The sequence below is a fragment of the Scyliorhinus canicula genome, chromosome 5 (genome assembly GCF_902713615.1).
Source record: "Scyliorhinus canicula chromosome 5, sScyCan1.1, whole genome shotgun sequence".
Classification (NCBI taxonomy): Eukaryota; Metazoa; Chordata; class Chondrichthyes; order Carcharhiniformes; family Scyliorhinidae; genus Scyliorhinus; species Scyliorhinus canicula.
This window is the reverse complement of record NC_052150.1, coordinates 190,079,646-190,101,127: the sequence shown is the minus strand read 5'-3', so window position 1 is coordinate 190,101,127 and position 21,482 is coordinate 190,079,646. Positions and strand designations below refer to the sequence as shown.

At 45.4% G+C, this 21,482-nt stretch overlaps 1 protein-coding gene across 4 annotated transcripts in view; it reads left to right on the top strand.

Moving 5' to 3' along the window:
- The window catches only part of nrp1a (neuropilin 1a), a 239,642-nt gene that overhangs the window by 31,401 nt on the left and 186,759 nt on the right, over nt 1–21,482 (top strand). For all 4 annotated transcript variants that reach the window (XM_038798278.1, XM_038798281.1, XM_038798280.1 and 1 more), the window contains exon 4: nt 20,596–20,777. In XM_038798278.1, coding sequence (XP_038654206.1) covers nt 20,596–20,777 — 182 coding nt within the window. The remainder of the gene's footprint in view (nt 1–20,595; nt 20,778–21,482) is intronic.

The following is a 21,482-nucleotide window of genomic DNA, read 5'->3' as shown; positions in this document are numbered from 1 at the left end:
CATAATCAAATAATAACAATAGCCTTTTATTGTCACAAGTATGAAGTTACTGTGAAAAGTCACCACATTCCGGCACCTGTTCGGGTAAGCTGGGACGGGGATTGAACCTGCGCTGCTGGCCTTCTTCTGCATCACAGACCAGCTGTCTAGCCCACTGAGCTAACCAGCTATGTTCATGAAAGTGCTTAGTAAAACACTATATAGCACATTCCTTTTTATGTAGCATCACTGAAAAAATGGCATGGGACTTGTTCACCTCTTATTGTTATCCTTTAGGTTTGGAAGTTGAAGAAAATCCACGTTTGCTGCTCCCTGTTCAGCATAAAATGTGAACAATTTTCAACAATGACAAAGTTTATTCAGAAAATATTTTAACCGGCGGATACTCAAATTATGTAAATAAGGAGTACAATCTGATTTGGTTCAGGCAGTTGCCAAGGAGAGGAGTTGGAGTTGGTGAGCAGGGAACCAACAACAATGAGTTTGGCCTTCCCAGTATTTAACTGGGGCAAATTCTGCTCATCCAGCACTGGATGTCTTGACAAGCAGTCTGACAATTTTATCAACAGGTGTCAAAATAGGTGGTGAGGTAAAGCCAGATGTTACTAACATACATGGTCACATAGGATTTCATATATAGCTTTGACAAGAGCTATTTTGGTCCTGTGGCAGGGGCAGAAATTTGATGGGAGGGTTTAAACATGGGAGGTTCTGGGAAAGATGGGCATATATTTGGTGGGTGACAACACTTTGAGGTAATTTGGTGAGTAAAGGGAGGTTGAACACAAGGCAGTAGATTGCAAGGATAGGGGGGTAAAGGATTAGTTTTAAGGAGAGGGGTGACGGGAGGGAAGATTTTAAGGAGAGTGCAACAATGCCCAAGAGAGAGAGCCATTAATATCAACTCATGGGAGCCAGGATGGGAAGTTGGGAACTAACAGAAAAGACCCACAGTAAAAATATAAAAGGGAGCAGCCAAGAAATATTAAAATGGCCATCTGTAAGAAATATACTGTGAGAAATTAGGAAATGTGGGGCTCAATATTACAGGGGTTGGGGTGGGGGGTGGTGCGGTAATGGTTGACTGCCGACCCATGCTGGTCAGCCCCGCAGTCATAAACAAATGTGGGCAGGCTAAACATGGTCAGTGTAAGACTTATGCCCCGGCAGCACATCAGTCTTGGCAGTGCCACGAGTGCATCAGTGAGTGCTGTGCCGCTGTAATGAAGAAACAGAAGAAGAGCCAATTGTATATTTGGAAACAGGCAAGCCCATGGACTTGGGTGTGTTTGGAAGGGGGCGATGGGTTTCAGGCAGCAGGTGGATAGGAAGAAAGTGGAGGTTCTAGCTTGGGGGAGGGGAGGGGGAGGGCTACACCCTTATCTGCAAAGGGCAGCCCACTTCCTTCTTGTCCTTTGAAGATTTATTTTTAAACGTCAGGATGCCCACTCCTGCCTGACTGCACACACCAACCATTTTATGACTTGCACAGTGTAATATTGGGTTCAGTTGTCTTGGTAACAAGCCTAATTGACCCGTGACTATTTATTTAAATATGGCATGCAGCTGTTGATTTTGGCACCCACCTCTTCCTCTCCACTTCCGCCCCCATTATGTGGGTGAGCTTGCAGGTATATGCAATGGTGGTGGACTTGGCACCTTACTTATTTTACAAACCCCTCCCCCTGCCAAAATCCCATCCAGCGGGGCATGTAAAATGCAACCCATGTTGTGGAATGTTTTTGTTTGAGAAACGGATTATCATATCAGCGGGAACAGGTGCAACATCAGCCCGATGATAAAGTATTTAAGGAAACAGCTATGGTCTTAAGAGAGATGGGGGCAGGAATGCAAGGGCAGGTAAAAGCAAAAGACTAATTGAGGTTGAGTTGACTTAGTAAGTGAGTCATCCTCTAAACAAGAATTCTCAACTGGGAATATACGGTTCTCGAGGGTCTGTGTGAAGGTTTCAATGGGTCTGCCAAACATAACCAGTGTGTCGAGCGTGGTCCTTGTGCAATCTGCTTCTCTCTATCTCTCCCCTTCCCTCATGAACATTAACTGTGCTTTCAGACTAGACTTTCATAGAATCAGCGAAACTTTTCGGTACAGAACGAGGCCATTCGACCCATCGAGTCTACCCTTTGAATCAGCATTCTACCCATGTACCCTCCTCCGCCCACCCCACCCTATCTCCATAAACCAACCTGAACATCCCTGGACATTAAGGGGCAATTTAGCATGGCCAATCCACCTAACCCGTACATCTTTGGACTGTGGAAGGAAACCGGAGCACCCAGAAGAAACCCATGCAGCCACTTCATGGTTTTAATTTTTGAAATACTTTTGGATTGTAAGTGTGACCAATTATTTTGGACATGTTCTGGTGCAATAATTTAAATCTGAAAGGCATTTTCTTCGCAAAAAAATGATAAGTTCCACTATTTGCAGTGATAGGACTCAAACCACCTTATCAGGCTTTACCCTGGGTCTCTTGATTACTAGTCCAGTGACAATGCCACTGTACCACCACCTTCCCCATGGCGAAGTTTGATGGAGGTACTCCTTAAATTGACATGGAGTCAGGTTCCCTGCCCAAGTAAGAGTGGTTGGTGGATGCTTTGAATTAGAGGGCCAATTAGAAGCCTTTCAGCTTGAAAGGGGGAGCAGGGTGTAATGTAAAGTAACTGAGAGATGCTTCAACATGGAGGCACCCTCTCATCAACATTTTTAGGGAATTTAATTAAGATGATCGCCACTCAAGTGGATAGAGCTGTGAAGAAGGCTTATAGCGTGTTAGTGTTTATTAACAGGGGGCTTGAGTTTAAGAGCCACGGGGTTATGCTGCAACTATACATGACCCTGGTGAGACTACATTTGGAGTATTGTGTGCAGTTCTGGTCACCTCATTATAGGAAGGATGTGGAAGCATTGGAAAGGGTGCAAAGGAGATTTACCAGGATGCTTCCTGGATTGCAGGATAGGTCTTATGAGGAAAGGCTGAGGGAGCTAGGACTTTTCGCTTTGGAGCGGAGGAGGATGAGAGGCGACTTAATAGAGGATTATAAGATGATAAGGGGGATAGATAGAGTGGAAGTTCAGAGACTATTTCCTTGGGTGGATGTAGCTGTTACAAGGGGGAATAACTATAAGATTCAGGGTGGGAGATATAGGAGGGATATCGGAGGTAGGTTCTTTACTCGGAGAGTGGTTAGGGTGTGGAATGGACTGCCTGCTGTGGTAGTGGAGTCGGACACTTTAGGAACTTTCAAGTGGTTATTGGATAGGCACATGGAGCACACCAGAATGACAGGGAGTGGGATAGCGTGACCTTGGTTTCGGACAATGCTCGGCACAAAATCGAGGGCCGAAGGCCTTTTCTATGCTGTACTGTTCTATGTTCTATGTTCTAAGGAGTTGCATGGCAACCAACATTGATTCAGCATGTTGTTTTGATCGGGAATGCACTGCTTGAAAGAATGCTGAAAGCCTTCAAACGGGAATTAGATACATACATGAAGGGTAAAGGTTATAGTGCGCTAAGGGAAAAAAGAGTAGGCGAGTGGGACCAATGAGATAGCCCCTTAAAGGAGCTTGCGCAAACATGGGGCAGAATGGCCTCCTTCTGAGATTATCGTTTTGTTATTTTATGAAGGTGAGATCACTACGGTTTCACCCTCTCACCTTCCTTCCCTACTGGTGAAAACGTTCCTCAGTCAAGGTAGTGGCCAGAATTCTCTGGCCCTTTTTCCCAAGCGCACCCCCGCCTGCAGGTTTCCCGGTGACGTGAGGTGGCTTCAATGGAAAATCCCATTAACAGTGAAAATACTTTGCACTGTACCTCGGTACACATGACAATAAACAAATTCAATTCATTCCAAGTGACAGGAAGAGAGAATCCCGCTGCCAAAGAACAGCGCACCGCCGAGAAACACATGTCTGGGAGCCCAGTTATGGCTAATGTTGGGATTCATTGTGCATTCAATCCATTGAATCTATATCTTAACATTTCTGAAATTCTGCGCTGACACACAGCACTTTATGACTTTAGCTTATTCTTCTAAATTGTGAATTCTGTGGTGGTATCTTGGTGAAAAGTGGAGAAATGTTTTCCATAGCAGCGCAGCTGATATCAAGCTTGTCTGGATATAATTGGGCTGTAAAAGATATATTAAGCAGGATTAGTCATCAGCATTGAATGAAGCAGCTTCAAGCTATTGTTTTTAACTTTGCATTAACTTGGGAGGGAAAATGCACCTTCGTTATATAATTGCAGACAATTTGAAAGTGCTCTTTCCAATATAGTTAGTTATGGACGCTTAATAAGCTGAACTGCTGGAACCAGAAATTGTGCACAGTCACCCCACTGTTACACACAGGATAATAGATGGCTGGCCCTAAGTTACAAGACAGTAATTCAATCAAGCAGTTCCGATGACATCATAAAGCACGAGAGCAAAGCTCAAGCAATTTTATGAAGGTCAGCAAAAAAACGGAGATTGAATTACAGCCTTAAACAGACCAGAAGCTACTTATTATCATATATAACATATCGCGAGTGGAGTTTAGTCATGAAACTTTTTGCCATTGCTGTTTTTATACGGGGCTAAAATAAGTCAGCATGGAAATCACTCAATTTTTCGCTTCAGGTGGTCAACGACATTCACGCACCAGACACACAATAATTCTGTTTTGTTTCTTCTTCTTTGACTAATCGAGAAGTTTCATGTTCTGCTTATTTAAAAACATCCTTTGCTCTCAGAAAATGAACAAACTGGCATGGCTGAAAAGGGAATGAAGAGGATATTCTGGTACTGGACATATATACTATTATAAGACAGATGTTTGAAGGTTATTTTTGGAGGAGGTAGTGAGTTATTGAGTAAACTATTTTCTTGAAGAAGCTTCACATTTGTGTGGTATTCTCCATGAGGAAGCTTTTTTTTTCAATAGCGAATTCATGTTTTGATAAACATCTGTCAGTGAGGGTACAGGATAAAGATTTGACATTGTGTTATGGGGATTAATACCAGATGTGCAATGCAACAAGGCCTGTTCAGCATTAGTGTAAGGTCACTGTCACTGAAACTTGTGCAGCCTGTTAAGTAGCTTATTTATTTCATTTCTATGAAGTAGGGCGGTCCATAAAATGGCGTCAAGGCAGTGGAAGACTTTTCCACTGATGATAGAATGAAGGATAAGAGAAAATGGAAACCATGCCCACGGCCAGAGTCAGAGTACTGGAAGGTTGAGCAAGGTGACGGAAAGCTGATAAAGTGGGACAATACCCATGTCGGGATTTGAAGATAGTGACAAGTTTTGAATTTGGGTACAGGGAGCCAGGGATTGAGTGCTGAGAGAGTAGGAATCAGGCCTAGAATCAAATACATGTCGCTGCATTTTGGGCAAGTTAGTGGTGTGTAACCAGGCGACTAATAGGAGCGAGATAATCCACAAGTATTCCCAGCCTCCGCCATGCTGGAGCCCAGTTTAGCTGGAAGTGTTTACAAGAGTTGTCAGCCAAAACTGCTGAGTGGATGAACCTACCTTCATTCCAGAATACAGCTAATTCGTTTCACTCCATATTAAAACTGGTTGAACGCACTGCACTCAGCAATTACAATGGGTCCTGACAACATCCCATTGATAATGCTGAAGGGCTGTGCATCAGAGCTACCTACACCCGGTGCCACGCTATTCCAGTATATCTGTGAGACAACTATTTACACAATAAATGAAAGATTGCTCAATCCACAAAAAAACAGTAAATCTAATTGGCAAGTTCCTCACCTTTTAGACTCCTCCCAGTCATTGGTAAAATGATGGCAAAGGTAATCAGAGTGCTATCAAGGGATGTCTACACATCTATAATAAGCTGTTCACTCACACTTGCTGTAGATTCTGACAGAGCCAGCCTGCTTCAGATTTGATTATGGCCTTGATCCAGATATGAATAAAGGGCTGAATGTTAGGGAAGTGGTGAACATAGCTGCGCTTGACATTATTGGAGTTTTCAATCGTATGTCACAGCAATGTCATGCCAAACGTAAATTTATTGATGTGATTTACAGATTTACATGCTGCCCAATTATTATTATTTTATTTTTGTTTTTGGGATCTGAGCATTACTGGGCAAGACCAGTGTTTTTTGCCATTGTCCTTGAGAAGGTGATGAAGCATTGCCATTGTACAATTATAGATTTAATTGACTTCAATGTTTGTGGGGATGGGACGAGTGAAATTAGAGCATTGGAATAGTTGAGTCCAGATGATCAACTTCGTGGCAAAAGGAACCTTGGAATTAAAAGTTTAATGCTGACCATTGAATCATTGTTGATTGACATAAAAACACATCTGATTCGCTCATGTCCTTTTGATAAGAAAATCTGCTGCCCTCACCTGGTCTGTCCTACATGTGGCTCCAGATCCACAGCAATGTGGTTGCCTCTTCAATGCCCTCCGAAATGGCCCAGCAAGCCATTCAGTTCAAGGGTAATTAGGGCTGGACGATAAATGCTGGCCTAGCCAATGAAGCTCACATCCCGTAAATTGATTGTTAAATCACTCATGAATGGGCAAAGTGAAGGCAATTTTGCCTTGGTGGTAAGATACAGGGCGGGATTCCCTGACCCCCCGCCGGGTCGGAGAATCGCTGGTGGGGGGGCGGCGTGAATCCCGGTGTCCGCCGAATTCTCCGGCACCGGAGATTTGGCGGGGGCGGGAATTGCGCCGCGCTGGTCGGCGGCCGCTCGCAGCGACCCCCCCCCCGGCGATTCTCCGGCCCGCAATGGGCCGAACTCCCGCTGGTTCTTTGCCAGTCCCGCCAGCGTAGATTAGACTAGGTCCCTTACCGGCGGGACCTGGCGGCGTGGGCAGGCTCCGGGGTCCTGGGAGGGGGAGCGTGGGGCGATCTGGCACCGGGGGGTGCCCCCACAGTGGTCTGGCCCACGATCGGGGCCCACCGATCCGCGGGCGGGCCTGTACCGTGGGGGCACTCTTTTCCTATGCGTCGGCCGTGTGGTCCTCCGCGATGGACGATGCGTAGGTGAACCCCCCTCTGCCCATGCGCGGGGATGACGTCAGCAGCCGCTGATGCTCCCGCGCATGCGCGGACCCACGCCGGCCGGGTGAGTCCCTTCAGCCCTGGCTGGCATGGCGCCAAAGGCCTTCCACGCCAGCCAGCATGGCGCAAACCACTCCGGCGCTGGCCTAGCCCCTGAAGGTGCGGAGGATTCCGTACCTTTGGGACGGGCTGACGCCGGAGTGGTTCATGCCACTCTGTCCCGCCGGGACCCCCCGCCCTCCGTTTACGGGAGAATCGCTCCCACAGTCTTGATGGCAGGTAGGGCATGGGGTTTGAAGCTCAATTGCCACCTTTAGATTTCAACAGTCTTGTGCTACTCCGTGATGCACAGCTGCTTGACATTGCTCAATCTTCACCTATATCCAGAACAGCTTCTATCATTTCATGAGTCAAGTGCTTTGTTCACTATTTGCCACTCAAGTAGTACCCTCTGCTTCATCATTGGCCCCTTAAGGTCAAATTCATGAAGAGACCCAGCAGGATATGTATTCCTGATAAAACCTCCACCCGCACAGTAAACAGATCTTCTTCATGAGCTACTTTGTTTCACCATCATCCATGGATCAGTTCCCTTCTCAAACTCATGCATAAAACTTGTCCAGTGCTCACCTGAACTGGTGTGGCTGAGTCAAAGCACTGTAGTCATCGTATCATTACTGAAGAAACCGTTTCATTCTTTTGGATATCTGTGGTGTGAAATTAAACTTGGTAGGGGACGCAGTGCAGGCAGAATTGCTTTTGCCGGCCATTATACGCTCCGCCTGATATTCAATTCAGTTGAAGCCAGTGGAACTGAATTTCGTGTGGAGCATGTAACAGGCGACTTATGGGAGACAGCATAGAATCAGTTCATGAGAATTGTTAATACATATTATTGCCATGACAACAGAGCATAAGAATTGTATTTAAATAGGTGAAAATAAGAATTTTCAATATTGAATGAACATGTGTGATTATCTGTGCACAAACCAGCAGTATTATAGCCTTTGTAACTTCAGCGTTCCCAATTCCTGCTCAGTCTCCCGGCCTATTGTGTCAATTTATGTAAGAACTTTCAGATACCACACACCACTGTGATTCTTTCCCATTGGCACCTGCTGAGAGCCATCTTCCTCGATGAAGAAAAGAACGATGGCATTGCCTGAGAGAATATTTTACCTGGAAACGGGAAGATTTGAGAATATTAATTATTTAAAATATTAGGAATCGTCAGGAAACCTTCTTACCGGTTGTCACTTTGTGTGTGTGATTTTGTAGCCTATTGCAATATTCTCTAATATTCTCATTGCCCGTTCTTTCATGCTCCATTTTCAGCATGTTCATGGGTAAAATTGGGTTTGCAATCGTCCTTTGTAAAAGCATTCAAACATGCTGACACTCGCAGCCCCCTTGGTTAATCATTTGAAACATTGCGAGATAATTGACAGTCAGACCACGTATAGCCATGTAAGAGAACTGACAGTCGTCTTCACTGCTTAGTTTGGAATTCTCTTTCCTGCAATCATCTGCCATGTCTGTTGGACTTGTCTGCATGGAGCTGCCGCTCAGAAGTGGAGAAGGCATCTGTGCATTTTTCTCCGACCATCAATAATCATGTGAAGTGACTTATCAGTGAAATGGGCCTTCCTGCACCTGATTCCTCCCACCAGCACTCCAACTTGTGCACTCCGTAACTGGCCCGATGCACTTACGTGTCCATTACAATAATTAACAAGTGCTTCAGTGCCATTATTGCAGATGTATCCTGAGAGTCATTCACTTTTGCATTGTAATGCATGCGACCTCCACCAATGCACGAGGGGTAACCTTGTATATCCCTGCAAGTGCACCAGCAAAATGAACTCTCATTAATCAAAACACAGCCAGTGCATTGAGTAAATTGACCCCAATGGAATCATTGTCAAACAAAATAATATAGTTTTGTTCATGACCTTTGGCGTTTGCAGGATATGAACATTTGTGTTTTGTACTTCCGAATGATAGTTATCTGCCATCGTAACAGTAGAGCATTCTTTTTTTTGAAGCAAATTTTATTGTTCTGAATTGGGACATACAACTTGCTTTTAAATGCTTTGTAAATATTGCTGGGCAATATTTCTTCAAGGCTATTTACACAATGGTTTATATTATAAGAAAAGGTATTGCAATGGGTATTTTTGCATTATATATCACCTCCAATTTCCTGCGTACTTGTCCTTCACACTTCCCTTGCTGAGAAAGCATTCAGGCAGCATGCTCCCAGGCTAATGTCATCAATACCCCTGTGGTTAGCTACCAGGACACATTAATCAGGTAGATCTCACCTTTCTGATTCCTAACTCTCCCATCTGCAGCACAATGTTCTCACTTTTGGTGGGTTGAGAAGTACCCACACCCTCTACTGGACATGGGTCAGAGACTGATCAGGGCAGGGAGCAACATTAGAACATACAGTGCAGAAGGAGGCCATTCAGCCCATCAAGTCTGCACCAATCCACTTAGGCCCTCATTTCCACCCTATCCAAGGATCAGTAGAAGTATGGAACCATTTGGAATACTGAAGGGTTGCAACAGGCTCAGAACTGGGACAACTGGGGCAAAGAGGGTCACGAGATAAAGAACTACTTCTGGTTTGCACAAAAAACATCAAAAGATCAAAGTCAGTACACTATTTTATGCAGTTGGACCTATTGCTGATGATGTAATAGCAAGGCAGGGAGTTGAGTCTTCAATCAAGAGGTCCTGCAAGCGTTTGATTCCTATTTCAGCAAATGCTGAAACTTAAATATAGAAAGGATAAAATTCAACAAAAGAAAGCAAAGCTGAAGGGCATGATTCTCCGAGCCCCGTGCCGGGCCGGAGAATCGCCGCAACCGTGCCACGACACCCCGATACCGGTGCGCGATTCTCCAAGGTGTGGAGAATCGGCGCCATTTGCACCGGCGTGTTTGACGCGGCGCCGGCCGCGAGCCACTGGAATTGGTGGGGATGCCAATTCTCCGGCCCGGATGGGCCGAGCAGCCACGCGGATACAGCAGAGTCCCGCCGGCGCCGTTCACCGCTGGTCTCTGCCGGCGGGAACTCTGTGCGAAGGGTCAGGGGGCTCCCTGTGAGGCAAGGAAAAGTGCTCCTTCACCGGGGGGGCCTCCGATGGGGTCTGGCCCGAGATCGGGACCCACTGATCGGCGGGCCGGACTCTCCCCCCCGAGCCTACTTTGTTGCGCGGCCGGCCCCTGAACCCCAACGCCATGTTGCGTCGGGGCCGGTGCGCTGAAGAAGTCCCCCACACATCAACAGGTTGGCGCAGCCCAACTGCGGATGCCCGGGTTGGTGTGGCGCCCATTTGGCGCACGGGAAGGTAGGCTGGAGCGACGTGAACCACTCCAGCGCCGTACTGGCCCCTCGGTCATCCCCGTGCCAGTTTCGCCTCCCCCCCTGTGAAAGCATGAACTTGTTCATCAACGATCTATACAGATGGCAGGTCATTGTGGAATTTTAAAGAATGAAATGTTTTTGTGACGGAATCGAAAGTTGGAGACAAATCAGTATTAGATCTCTTATAGATGCGAGAATATTGAATACTAGCCAAGTAATTGCAAATTGTGGGGCAAACTGAGCTTAGAAAACAACATTGGGAATTTGTTCACAGAGGAGGTGAGGTACCACAGTGAAGATGAAGTGAAACCATTCAGTTTGAAGGCCATAAGAGAAAAAGTTTGAGAAAGCCTCAACCTGCCAAAATGGAGAAGAATGTACCAACCGGCATTTTGAAATGTCTTTGGTGTGGCAGGAACACGCCTAGAAGCGGGAAGAATGTCCAGCAGTGTGCGCCACAACTGGGGGTAAATAGCCAGCTCAAAATTCTCTGTTACTTGAAACTGCTGGCAATCTGTAAAAAGAGGGAGAAAATATTAAAGCAGAGCCAGATTTAGGGCAGCACGGTGGCACAGTGGTTAACACTGTTGCTTCACAGCTCCAGGGTTCCAGGTTCAATTCCTGGCTTGGGTCACGCTGTCTGTGCAGAGTTTGCACTTTCTCTCCCTGTCTGCGTGGGTTTCCTCCGGGTGCTCCGGTTTCCTCCCACAGTCCAAAGATGTGCAGGTTAGGTGGATTGGCCATGATAAATTGTCCTTAGTGTTCAAAAGGGTAGGTGGAGTTACAGGGATAGGGTGGAAGCGTGGACTTAAGTGAGGTGCTCTTTCCAAGTGCCGTTGCAGACTCGATGGGCCAAATGGCCTCCTTCTGCACTGTAAATTCTATGAGATACAAAAAGCGACAACACAAAGGAAAAGGAAGTAACCTTCCAAGGGAAGGTAAATTATACTGAAAAGAAATACTGGAGTATTAAAGTTGAAGTGGATGGACACATAGGGCGCGATTCTCCCATATGGGGAGAAATCGTAAGGCTGGCGTCAAATCCGGGTGGGTTTGACGCCAGCCCCCCCCCCTTCCCGACCGGGAACCGATTCTGGTCCCCGGTCAGGGCTAGCATGCCGACGCCGTAAACTCCGGCATCGCGGGCTTAACGAATTTCGTTAAGCCCGCTTGCCAGAGTTAGCGCCGGCTGACGCGTCATATGACGTCAGCCGCGCATGCGCGGATTGGAAGACTCCAACCCGCGCATACGCGGATGACGTCATCGCGCATTTGCGCGAAACCCGCGCATGCGCGGGCTGGGATGCCCCTCAGCCGCCCCGCGAAGTGATACAGCGGGGCGGCGGAGGGACAAAGAGTGCGCGGGCATCAGGCCCGCTGCCCGCGATCGGTGGGCACCGATCGCGGGCCCATGGCACCCTAGGCACGGCCGTGGTACTGCCGTGCCAATCGGTGCCATGGTTTTAAAAATCGAGAGTTTACGGCCGTTTTTACGAACGGCCAGACCAGGTGTGATTGCCGTTCGTAAAAACAGCCGTAAAGGGCTTAGAACTCGGCCCATCGGCCAGCTGAGAATCGCTGCCGGCCGTAAAAAAACGGCGGCAGCGATTCGTATCGGGAGTCGGGCGTGGGGGGGGGGGGGAATAGCGGGAGGGCGTCGGAACAGCGTGGCCGTAAAATTTTACGAGCCACGCTATTCTCCGCACCGTCGGGAGTGCGGAGAATCTCGCCCACAGAGTTTAAAATTGGACATAAGAGCAGGGGTTTCTGTTTTATCAGATGAAGTAAAATGGCTCAAACAGATTATATTGAAACCCTCACCTATCAAATTACAGGGCCCTGGAGGGACTACATTGAAAGTCAAGGCCAACTCATAGCAAAGATAAAGTATAAAGATAGAGAAACCTTTGAACATCTCCATATCATTCACATCAAGAATGCTCTCTACTAAGCAGGAAGGCAATGCTTACAACTGAAGCTAATCTGTAAAGTGGATGAAGTTTTATGAGCATTACAGCAGTATATTCAGGAGCATATTTCCCAAATTATTTACAGGTCTAGAGAAGTTAAATTCTGAATACTAAATCACCCTGTTGCTCTTTACACCGAGGAAAGCCATTCACCTACTCTTGCACTCAAGGGTGAAATTGAGATGATGCATCAGCAAGGAGTTATCTCCCCATGCCAACAAAATGGTGTTCAGGAACGATTATGGTCCCGAAGTCAAAGGGCTCAATAAGAATCGGTGTGGATTAAACAAATCAGTAGAACATGATATCGATCCAATGAGCTCAGTGGATGAGACTCTTGCCAAACCAGCCAAGAGTACTCCATTCACCAAACTGCGTGCACGCAGGAGATTTTGCCATTTGCCTCTGGATTAAGAATCCAACAATATCCACCTTGGGCGGGAGTCACCAAATGTGCGACCTCTCACTCCATGACCTCCCACACCTCTCTTTCTACCTATGTCAATGGTACCAACATGTACCGTGACTTCTGCCTTATCACCCTCCCCCTTCAAGATGCTCTGCAGCCATTGAGTGACATCCCGGACAGTAGCACCTATCTGTCCCCCTGATTATACAATCCCCTATTACTGTTGCTCGTCCTCTCTTTCCACCCTTCTTTGCAGACAGGCTGCTTGTGGTGTCAGAAGCTTTGTTCTATCTGCACTCCCTGGAGGAAACAGCATTATCAGTCTCCAAAATGGAACATTGATTTGGGAGCGGGACCCCAGGGGACTCCTGAACCACCTGCCTATTTCTCTTGGACTGTCTGGTGGTCACCCGTTCCTTTCCTTCTCCAAGTCCCTTCAGCTGTGGTGTGACCACCTCGCTAAACCTGCTATCCACGATGCTCTCAGACTCACGGTTGCTCCACAGTGTCTTCAGCCGTCATTCCAGCTCTGAAACCGAGCTTCCAGGAGCTGCAGCTGGACACACTTCCTGCACACATGCTCGTCCCAGGGACTGGAAATGTTCCTGGATTCCCACCTGCAGCAAGGTAAGTTTGGGCAGCACGGTAACATTGTGGATAGCACAATTGCTTCAGAGCTCCAGGGTCCCAGGTTCGCTTCCGGCTTGGGTCACTGTCTGTGCAGAGTCTGCACATCCTCCCCGTGTGGGCGTGGGTTTCCTCCGGGTGCTCCGGTTTCCTCCCACAGTCCAAAGATGTGCAGGTTAGGTGGATTGGCCATGATAAATTGCCCTTTGTGTCCAAAATTTCCCTTAGTGTTGGGTGGGGTTACTGGGTTATGGGGATAGGGTGGACGTGTTGACCTTGGGTAGGGTGCTCTTTCCAAGAGCCGGTGCAGACTCAATGGGCCGAATGGCCTCCTTCTGCACTGTAAATTCTATGAAGAGGAGCAAACCACGTTTAAGATGCATAGCATCACAGCGGGAGCAGTTATTCAATCAATTTTTACAAGACAAGGCATTCTGGACATTGCTGTGCCAGGCAATGGGCCTCAATTATGAATTATTCCAAAATTTAGCAAAGGAATATGGATTTCTTCACGTAACCAATTCACCTCAGTATCCTCTAGCAAATGGCAAAGCTAAAAAGATGTATAAGCGATCAAAGATTTTATGAAGAAGAATGAAGACTTGAATCTAGTTCTTCTGAGTGACCAAACCTCACCACTACAAAATGGTATTTCACCATCTGAGTTATTGATGGGAAAGAGATTGAGAAAACGCCTTTCATCTCTGACACAGAAATTAAACCCAGTATCACCACCCAAACCACAAGTGGGTGAAGCAGTGTGTAAGAACAGAGAAACAAAGTGATTCATAACTTTAACCAGGAAGACAACACCATGAGTTAGCAGTGCTGAGGCCCAGGGAGAGAATATGTGTGTGAGACCAATTAGTGAAGGCACAATCTTTGAAAGAACCCACAACTGAGATCATACAGGGTTGGGACAGACCAGGGCACCAGTAGGAGAAACCACGGTGCCTTGATATCCTTGGAAAGAAAGCCAACAGAAACTTGGGCTTACTACTCAGATCCTGAGGAGAAAGATGAAGTTGGAGGACAAAGCTCTACCGCCACCGAGGAGAATACTCACACCGATGGAAGGGAAAGTGCAGAATATCCTGGACCTCATAGAGATCAGAACAAGATCAGGGAGATTGGTCAAGGCACCTCAAACACTAACCCTGTGAAGTCTGAGATTTGGGGGCAAGATGGAGGAGGATGTAAATGTGATCAGGATAAAACTTTGGGGGAGATGTAGAGTAAAAAAGGTGAATAGCAGAAGTACATGATGAAGATGTAACATTGCATAACTGAGTAACAAAGATCTGGAGGAAGAATTTCCAATCTGGTGCAAAGTTTCCAAAATGTAAAGTAAGTAAAGAGTGATGGTTTTAACATACTCCAGTCTCAAGCAGCTTACACTGGGAGAGTAGACAAGCCCCTCAAAACCCCATTTGGACCCGGAACACACAATGTCAGAAGGTGATGGCAGTTTCTGGAAGAGGAGCAGGGTAGTTATCCCTGGTATCCTGAACAATCTTTCCCAATCAATCAGCATCTCAAATTAGCTGCACAGTTATCACATTGATATTTGTTTGATTTTGCAGTGTGAAAATTAGGTGCCATGGTTCCTATTGCGACTGCCCTTCAAAAGCATTTCATTGGCTTGAGAAGTGTAAGTGGGGCCTCACGGTAGCATGGTGGTTAGCATCAATGCTTCACAGCTCCAGGGTCCCAGGTTCGATTCCCGGCTGGGCCACTGTCTGTGTGGAGTCTGCACGTCCTCCCTGTGTGTGCGTGGGTTTCCTCCGGGTGCTCCGGTTTCCTCCCACAGTCCAAAGATGTGCGGGTTAGGTGGATTGGCCATGCTAAATTGCCCGTAGTGTAAGGTTAATGGGGGGGATTGTTGGGTTACGGGTTTACGGGTTACGCGGGTTTAAGTAGGGTGATCATTGCTCGGCACAACATCGAGGGCTGAAGGGCCTGTTCTGTGCTGTACTGTTCTATAATTCTTCTATAATTCTATAATGCTTTGGGGTGCTGTAAGGTTGTGAAAGGCACTACGTAAATGTACTTCTGTTTGCTGCAGTAATTCTGCAGCATCAGTCTCTATCTCCCCTTGCCACTACCAATTACTGTCATTGATAGCTAGTATCTCATGCTTCTGTTGAGTTTACTTTTACTTATCTTCATCTCCAGCTGTTGCTACCGACTTTCTTCGGCACATTTAACATCATGTGACAGGAAGTGGCTATTTATATACAGCATCCGAATTAACTGATTGTCTTGAGAAACAATCCCGGGGGCAGTTTGACCGGAAAGTAAATTAAGTGTTGTTCATAATTGTTTTAGCCATGAGCAGATTATTTACACAAACATGTCACTGGGCTGTGATACAGCTGAGGGGTTGCAGATCTTTGTGACAGAACGACTTGTGAGGCCCACCAGTCATTTGAGCCTTGAGGTTGTATTCTAAGCTTGTGGCAAACTCCCAGGGATCTGTCATTTTATATAACATATTAAATCCTCACTCTCACACCCTCTGATATGTCATAACATCTGATATAATAACTCCCCTTTCTAACAAATAACTGCAGCAAACACTCCACAACTCAGTCTTTGCACTCCCTGCTGTAACGTGGTCTTTGGTGCGATCTCCAGTGCACAGTCCAGATGATCAACTGCTTTTAGAGTTTTGATTCCTTTATGATGACTATACCAGTCCTACGCTGCAGTATTAAACTGCAACACCCTTCCATGCAGCTCGCCTCTGATGTTCTTTTCACATTATATTTTTATTTTCATACTTCAAGATGACAGAGAAGGCAAGGAGGACATGTGGTACAGTGGCAGTGCTCTCTCGCTCTAGACGGGAAGCTCCGCGTTCGAGTCCAACTCCAGCTCTTGTTGACCACAGAAGCAGCGTTCATAACGTGGTTCAACGGGCTGATAATCAGCTCAGGAATCCTTCCACCACTTCCCCACTATTCCCCAAAGGGAAAAACTGTGTGTGTGAAGATGCGCTATGAAAAAAAAGCAGAGACGGCACTTGCAGAGACCTGAGTATGCTTTTCCATTGTTTTGAGGTCACCTTCACTTGTACTCAACTTTGCAGAGTGTACCATGCTGCTGACCTTTTACATAGCGACCAATGTCTAAAGTGCCAAGAAGTGCCAAAAGCAAATCAGGTAAGATAGCATCAAGTGGCAGTCAATAGGACAGCACTTTGCTATTTTCTCAGGTCCAAAATCAGGCATTTCTGTTGTATATACAATTGCTGTTTTTTCTGACAATACACAACAGTAATTCCTCAGAGTTGTAAGTATGTGACTGGAAAACATCAGCTTAATGTTGACACTCTATTACTATTAAGCTACAAAAGTCACTATTTCCCCAGTGTGTGTTGTAGGGCTGCATGTGGAAGGTTTTATTCCCAGCAAGGAGCCAGGCCACCAGCAGTGCATATCAGGAATTTGGGCAGCCTTTCATAATTTACTCTTCATGAACGCAACAAACATTTCCAAATACCAAAAATGCACTCCCAGTAGGTGAGGCTACATTCCTAAAGTTCAGTTTGGAAAGTTGGCTTGCACAATTCAATATAAAAATAACATTTCCTGTACTTAAGCTCACAGACATACACAAATACACAGGCAAAACCGCACACACAAATACAAACACACAATGACACATGCACACACAAATAGATACAGATACGCACACACACCAATAAGCACACATAGCAATAGACACACAAATAAATACAAACACACACACAAAAACACATACACAAACACACACAAAAACACATGGGCAGCACGGTGGCACAGTGGTTAGCACTGCTGACTCATGCGCCAAGGTCCCAGGTTTGATCCCTGCTCTGGGTCACTCTCCATGTGGAGTTTGCACATTCTCCCCATGTTTGCGTGGGTTCGCCCCCACAATCCAAAACGTGTACAAGGTAGGCGGATTGGCCATGCTAAATTGCCCCTTAATTGGAAAAAATTAATTGGGTACACTAAATTTATTTTAAAAAACACATACACACAAATAGACACATATATACACACGCACACAAAAGCACACACAAAACACATACATACACACAGTACAAATAAACACACATATATTCACACTCAAAAACACATACATTCGCACACAAAAACACATACAAACAGACACACATATACACGTACACACAAAAACACACAAAAAATACACACATTCACACACACAAATGCATAGACATGCAATTACAAACATACAAACGCATATACGCACAAATATATACACACACAAACGCATATACACACAAATATACACAAATACATAGACACAATTACAAACACACAAATTCATACGCATACACACACAAGCACATATACATACATACAAATACATCGACACACAAGTACAAACACACACAAATGCATGCGTATACACACACAAAAACACACACACAGATACATAGACAAACAAGTACAAACACACACAAATGCATGCGTATACACACACAAAAACACACACACAGATACAGAGACAAACAAGTACAAACACACAAATGCATGCACATACACACACAAACACATATACGCACACAAATATATATACACGCACAAATACATATACACACACAAATATATATACACACAGAAATACACACACACAAATACGTATACACACGCAAATACATAGACACACAAGGACAAACACACGCAAATGCACAAATATACACACACAAATACACACACAAATACCCACACAAATACATAGACACACAAGTACAAACACATATGCACAAATACAGATAAACACAAATAAATATACATACACAAATACATACACACACAAATATATTCACACGCAAATACATAGCCACACGAGTACAAACACACAAATGCATGCACACTCACACAAATACATATACACACAAACACATACACACATATACACACACAAATACATAGCCACACAAGTACAAACACATGTCCATACACACACAAATATATATACACACCACCATAAATACATTTACACACACAAATACATATACACACATAAATACACACACACAAATACATAGACCGAATAAATACATAGTCACATGCAAGTACAAACACAAATGCATGCGCATACGCACACACAAATGCATGTACACAGATAAATACATATACGCACACATGACAGGATTCTCCGGTTCCCCAGCCGCCTGTTTCTTTGTGGTGTGCTGCTCGCTGGTGGGGAGATTGTATGTTCCCACTGCTTGACAATGAGATTGTAACCAGCCCATGCCGCCCAGAACCCCACAGGTGTGGTTGGATTGCTGACGAGAAAAGTAATTCACAACGACCAAGGAATTCCGGTCACAAATACATATGCATACATCAACACACACACACATACACACTAACAATACGCTTGTCTTATTTGAATATGGGTATTTAATACTTTGTGTAGTCTATATTTGAAAACATTCCTTTGTAAGGTTAGAATAGTGAAAAGGCCTTTACGGTAAAGTGTAAATAGCTGGTCAGAGTTGGTTTTGTCACATGTCATTTTAGTTTATTTCAATTAACATTGAAAATTCGGCACAGAAAGGACCACAAATAATAATATTTGAACTAAAAGTGGAAACTTTAATCACATGCAGTTTTCTTCAGGCTCAGCTGATGTTGGGAGTCTGTGGCTTGGACTTGATCATTACTCCCGAGCTGACAGGTGGGAATTTCGCAGCAACACAGATTAGTGAAAGTCTTGATTACATCTCTCAGAACGTGTCTCCCAATTAATTACTTTGAAATGCAGTGACTGCTTTTATGTCGACAATGGAGCAGCCATTGATGTGCGGGAGCCAGTGGAGGTTAACGAGTACAGAGGATTGGGTAAATGGGACTTGGTGTGAGTCAGGATTTGCGGAGTAGAGTTTTGGATGAACTGAAGTTTATGGGAGGTGAAGGATGGGAGTCTGGCCCAGAGAGCATTGAAATAGTTAAATCTGGAGGCGGCAAAGACCCAGATGAGGGTTTTGGCAGCAGATGGTCTGAGGCAGCAGCACAGATGTTCGGCGTTATGTGTGGCTTAATTAGATGATCTCAATCAATGACAGAGAAACCTATAAGAAAATTTGTCACCCCGGGCTCTGCCTCTAACATGGGTTGTTAGGGCAATTCTGAACGATAGCGGTGAGGGCCTTGGTGTGTTCTGTGATAGCCAATCTCGGCCAATTGAAGGTGTGGGGACTATATATATCCTCAGTGTCCTTGGGGAAGAAAAGGAAAAGAAAACTGTACGAGGTCCCCGGGTGCTCCAGATTAGCACCCAATATATTGCCTCATCATCCTATCCTAATCCAGCACAGTTAACGGAAGCTGTGGCCTTCCAAGCCTGTAGCACTCGGCCCCCCAACACATGCACTTTCCTCTCCTAGAATTTGTGTTCATAAGAATGTTGGTGAGGATTGGGGTTGGCTTAATTGTGATGCTCAGTAAATCCAACGTCCGAGTTCACACATGAAGAATAGCTGGGTGGCTTATAGAATCATATCATAGAATTTACAGTGCAGAAGGAGGCCATTTGGCCATCAAGTCTGCACCGGCTCTTGGAAAGAGCACCCTATACCCATAACCCAGTAATCCCACCTCACCTTTTTGGACACTAAGGGTAATTTAGCATGGCCAATCCACTTAACCTTCACATCTTTGGACAGTGGGAAGAAACCGGAGCACCTGGAAACCCACTCTGTCATGGGGAGAAAGTGCAAACTCCACACAGACAGTCGAGCGAGGCCGGAATTGAACCTGGACCCTGGAGTTGTGAGGCAGCAGTGGTAACCGCAGTGCCACCCTGCTGCCACCCAATTGGATGTTCCTCCTCACCCAGTCCTAACACTGTGCACTTTGAAAGTATTTAAATTGGGCATAAAGTCGGAGAATCGCCAGGGGGCGGCGTGAATCCCGCCCCACCATTCCGACGCCGGCTGCCGAATTTTCCGCCGCTGGTTTTGCATTCAGCAGATTGATCTAATGGGGTCACATTTCATTTCACAATCTGTTTTGGCCTATAATAATTCCGGTTTCCATACTTCACATGTTTGGAACAAAAAGGAAAAGAAATAATGTTGATTGTATACTTTAGCAAAATAACTTCTAATTACATTCCCCTATATTTTCCCTCAGGTATGATTATGTGGAGGTCCGCGACGGTGGAGATGAGAAAGCAGCGTTACTGGGAAAATTCTGTGGCAAGATTGCCCCTTCTCCACAGATCTCCACAGGACCACTGCTATATGTAAAGTTTGTATCAGATTATGAAACACATGGAGCTGGCTTCTCCATCCGCTATGAGGTTTTCAAAACAGGTTGGTTGCTCTGACTTTGTCGCACTGTTTTGCAACGCATCCTGAGCTTTTTCAATTGGACTGAATGCTTCACAGTTGTCACAAAATTAGTACCGTCTATATATTGTTAAAATAAATCTTGTGTAGTCTGCACACTTACTGTCCACTCACTTACTTTCTGTGGAAATTCAATAAATAAAGTCTAATTCCAAATCAGCATGTTTTGACAGGCACTATTTGCACTGATAAATGGTAAACTGAAATGTAAAATAATGGCTTTCTGAATGACTTGGCTTTCAGTCGAACTTTTCAATCTTTTGGTCAATCCTCAGTCTGTTCAAACAGCATAGTAATATGCTCTGTTGCCAAAGCAAGAGCAAGATGAGATTGCTCTTGGGCCCTGTGCAAGAAGCTCAAGTCCAGAGCTTTTCCTCATTCACACAACATCTGTGATTGATCAAAAGTGCCAGAGGAATTTTAATGGGCACTCATGCAGCTAAACCTTCACTTCTTGGCGCAGTTCCCTTTTCAGCTTTCACGCTCACCTTGACAGGCTTCAAGAAACTGCTGCCATTTCCTACAAACAGGAACTCTTTCTGGTAACTGATAATGTCAAGGGTAACTCTTCACAAATAATGTCATTCTAGTAAAGTGCATGCAATTTTAACTCTTATGATAAATGACATGCGAACATACAAATTAAGAGCAGGAGTCGGCCATTCGGCC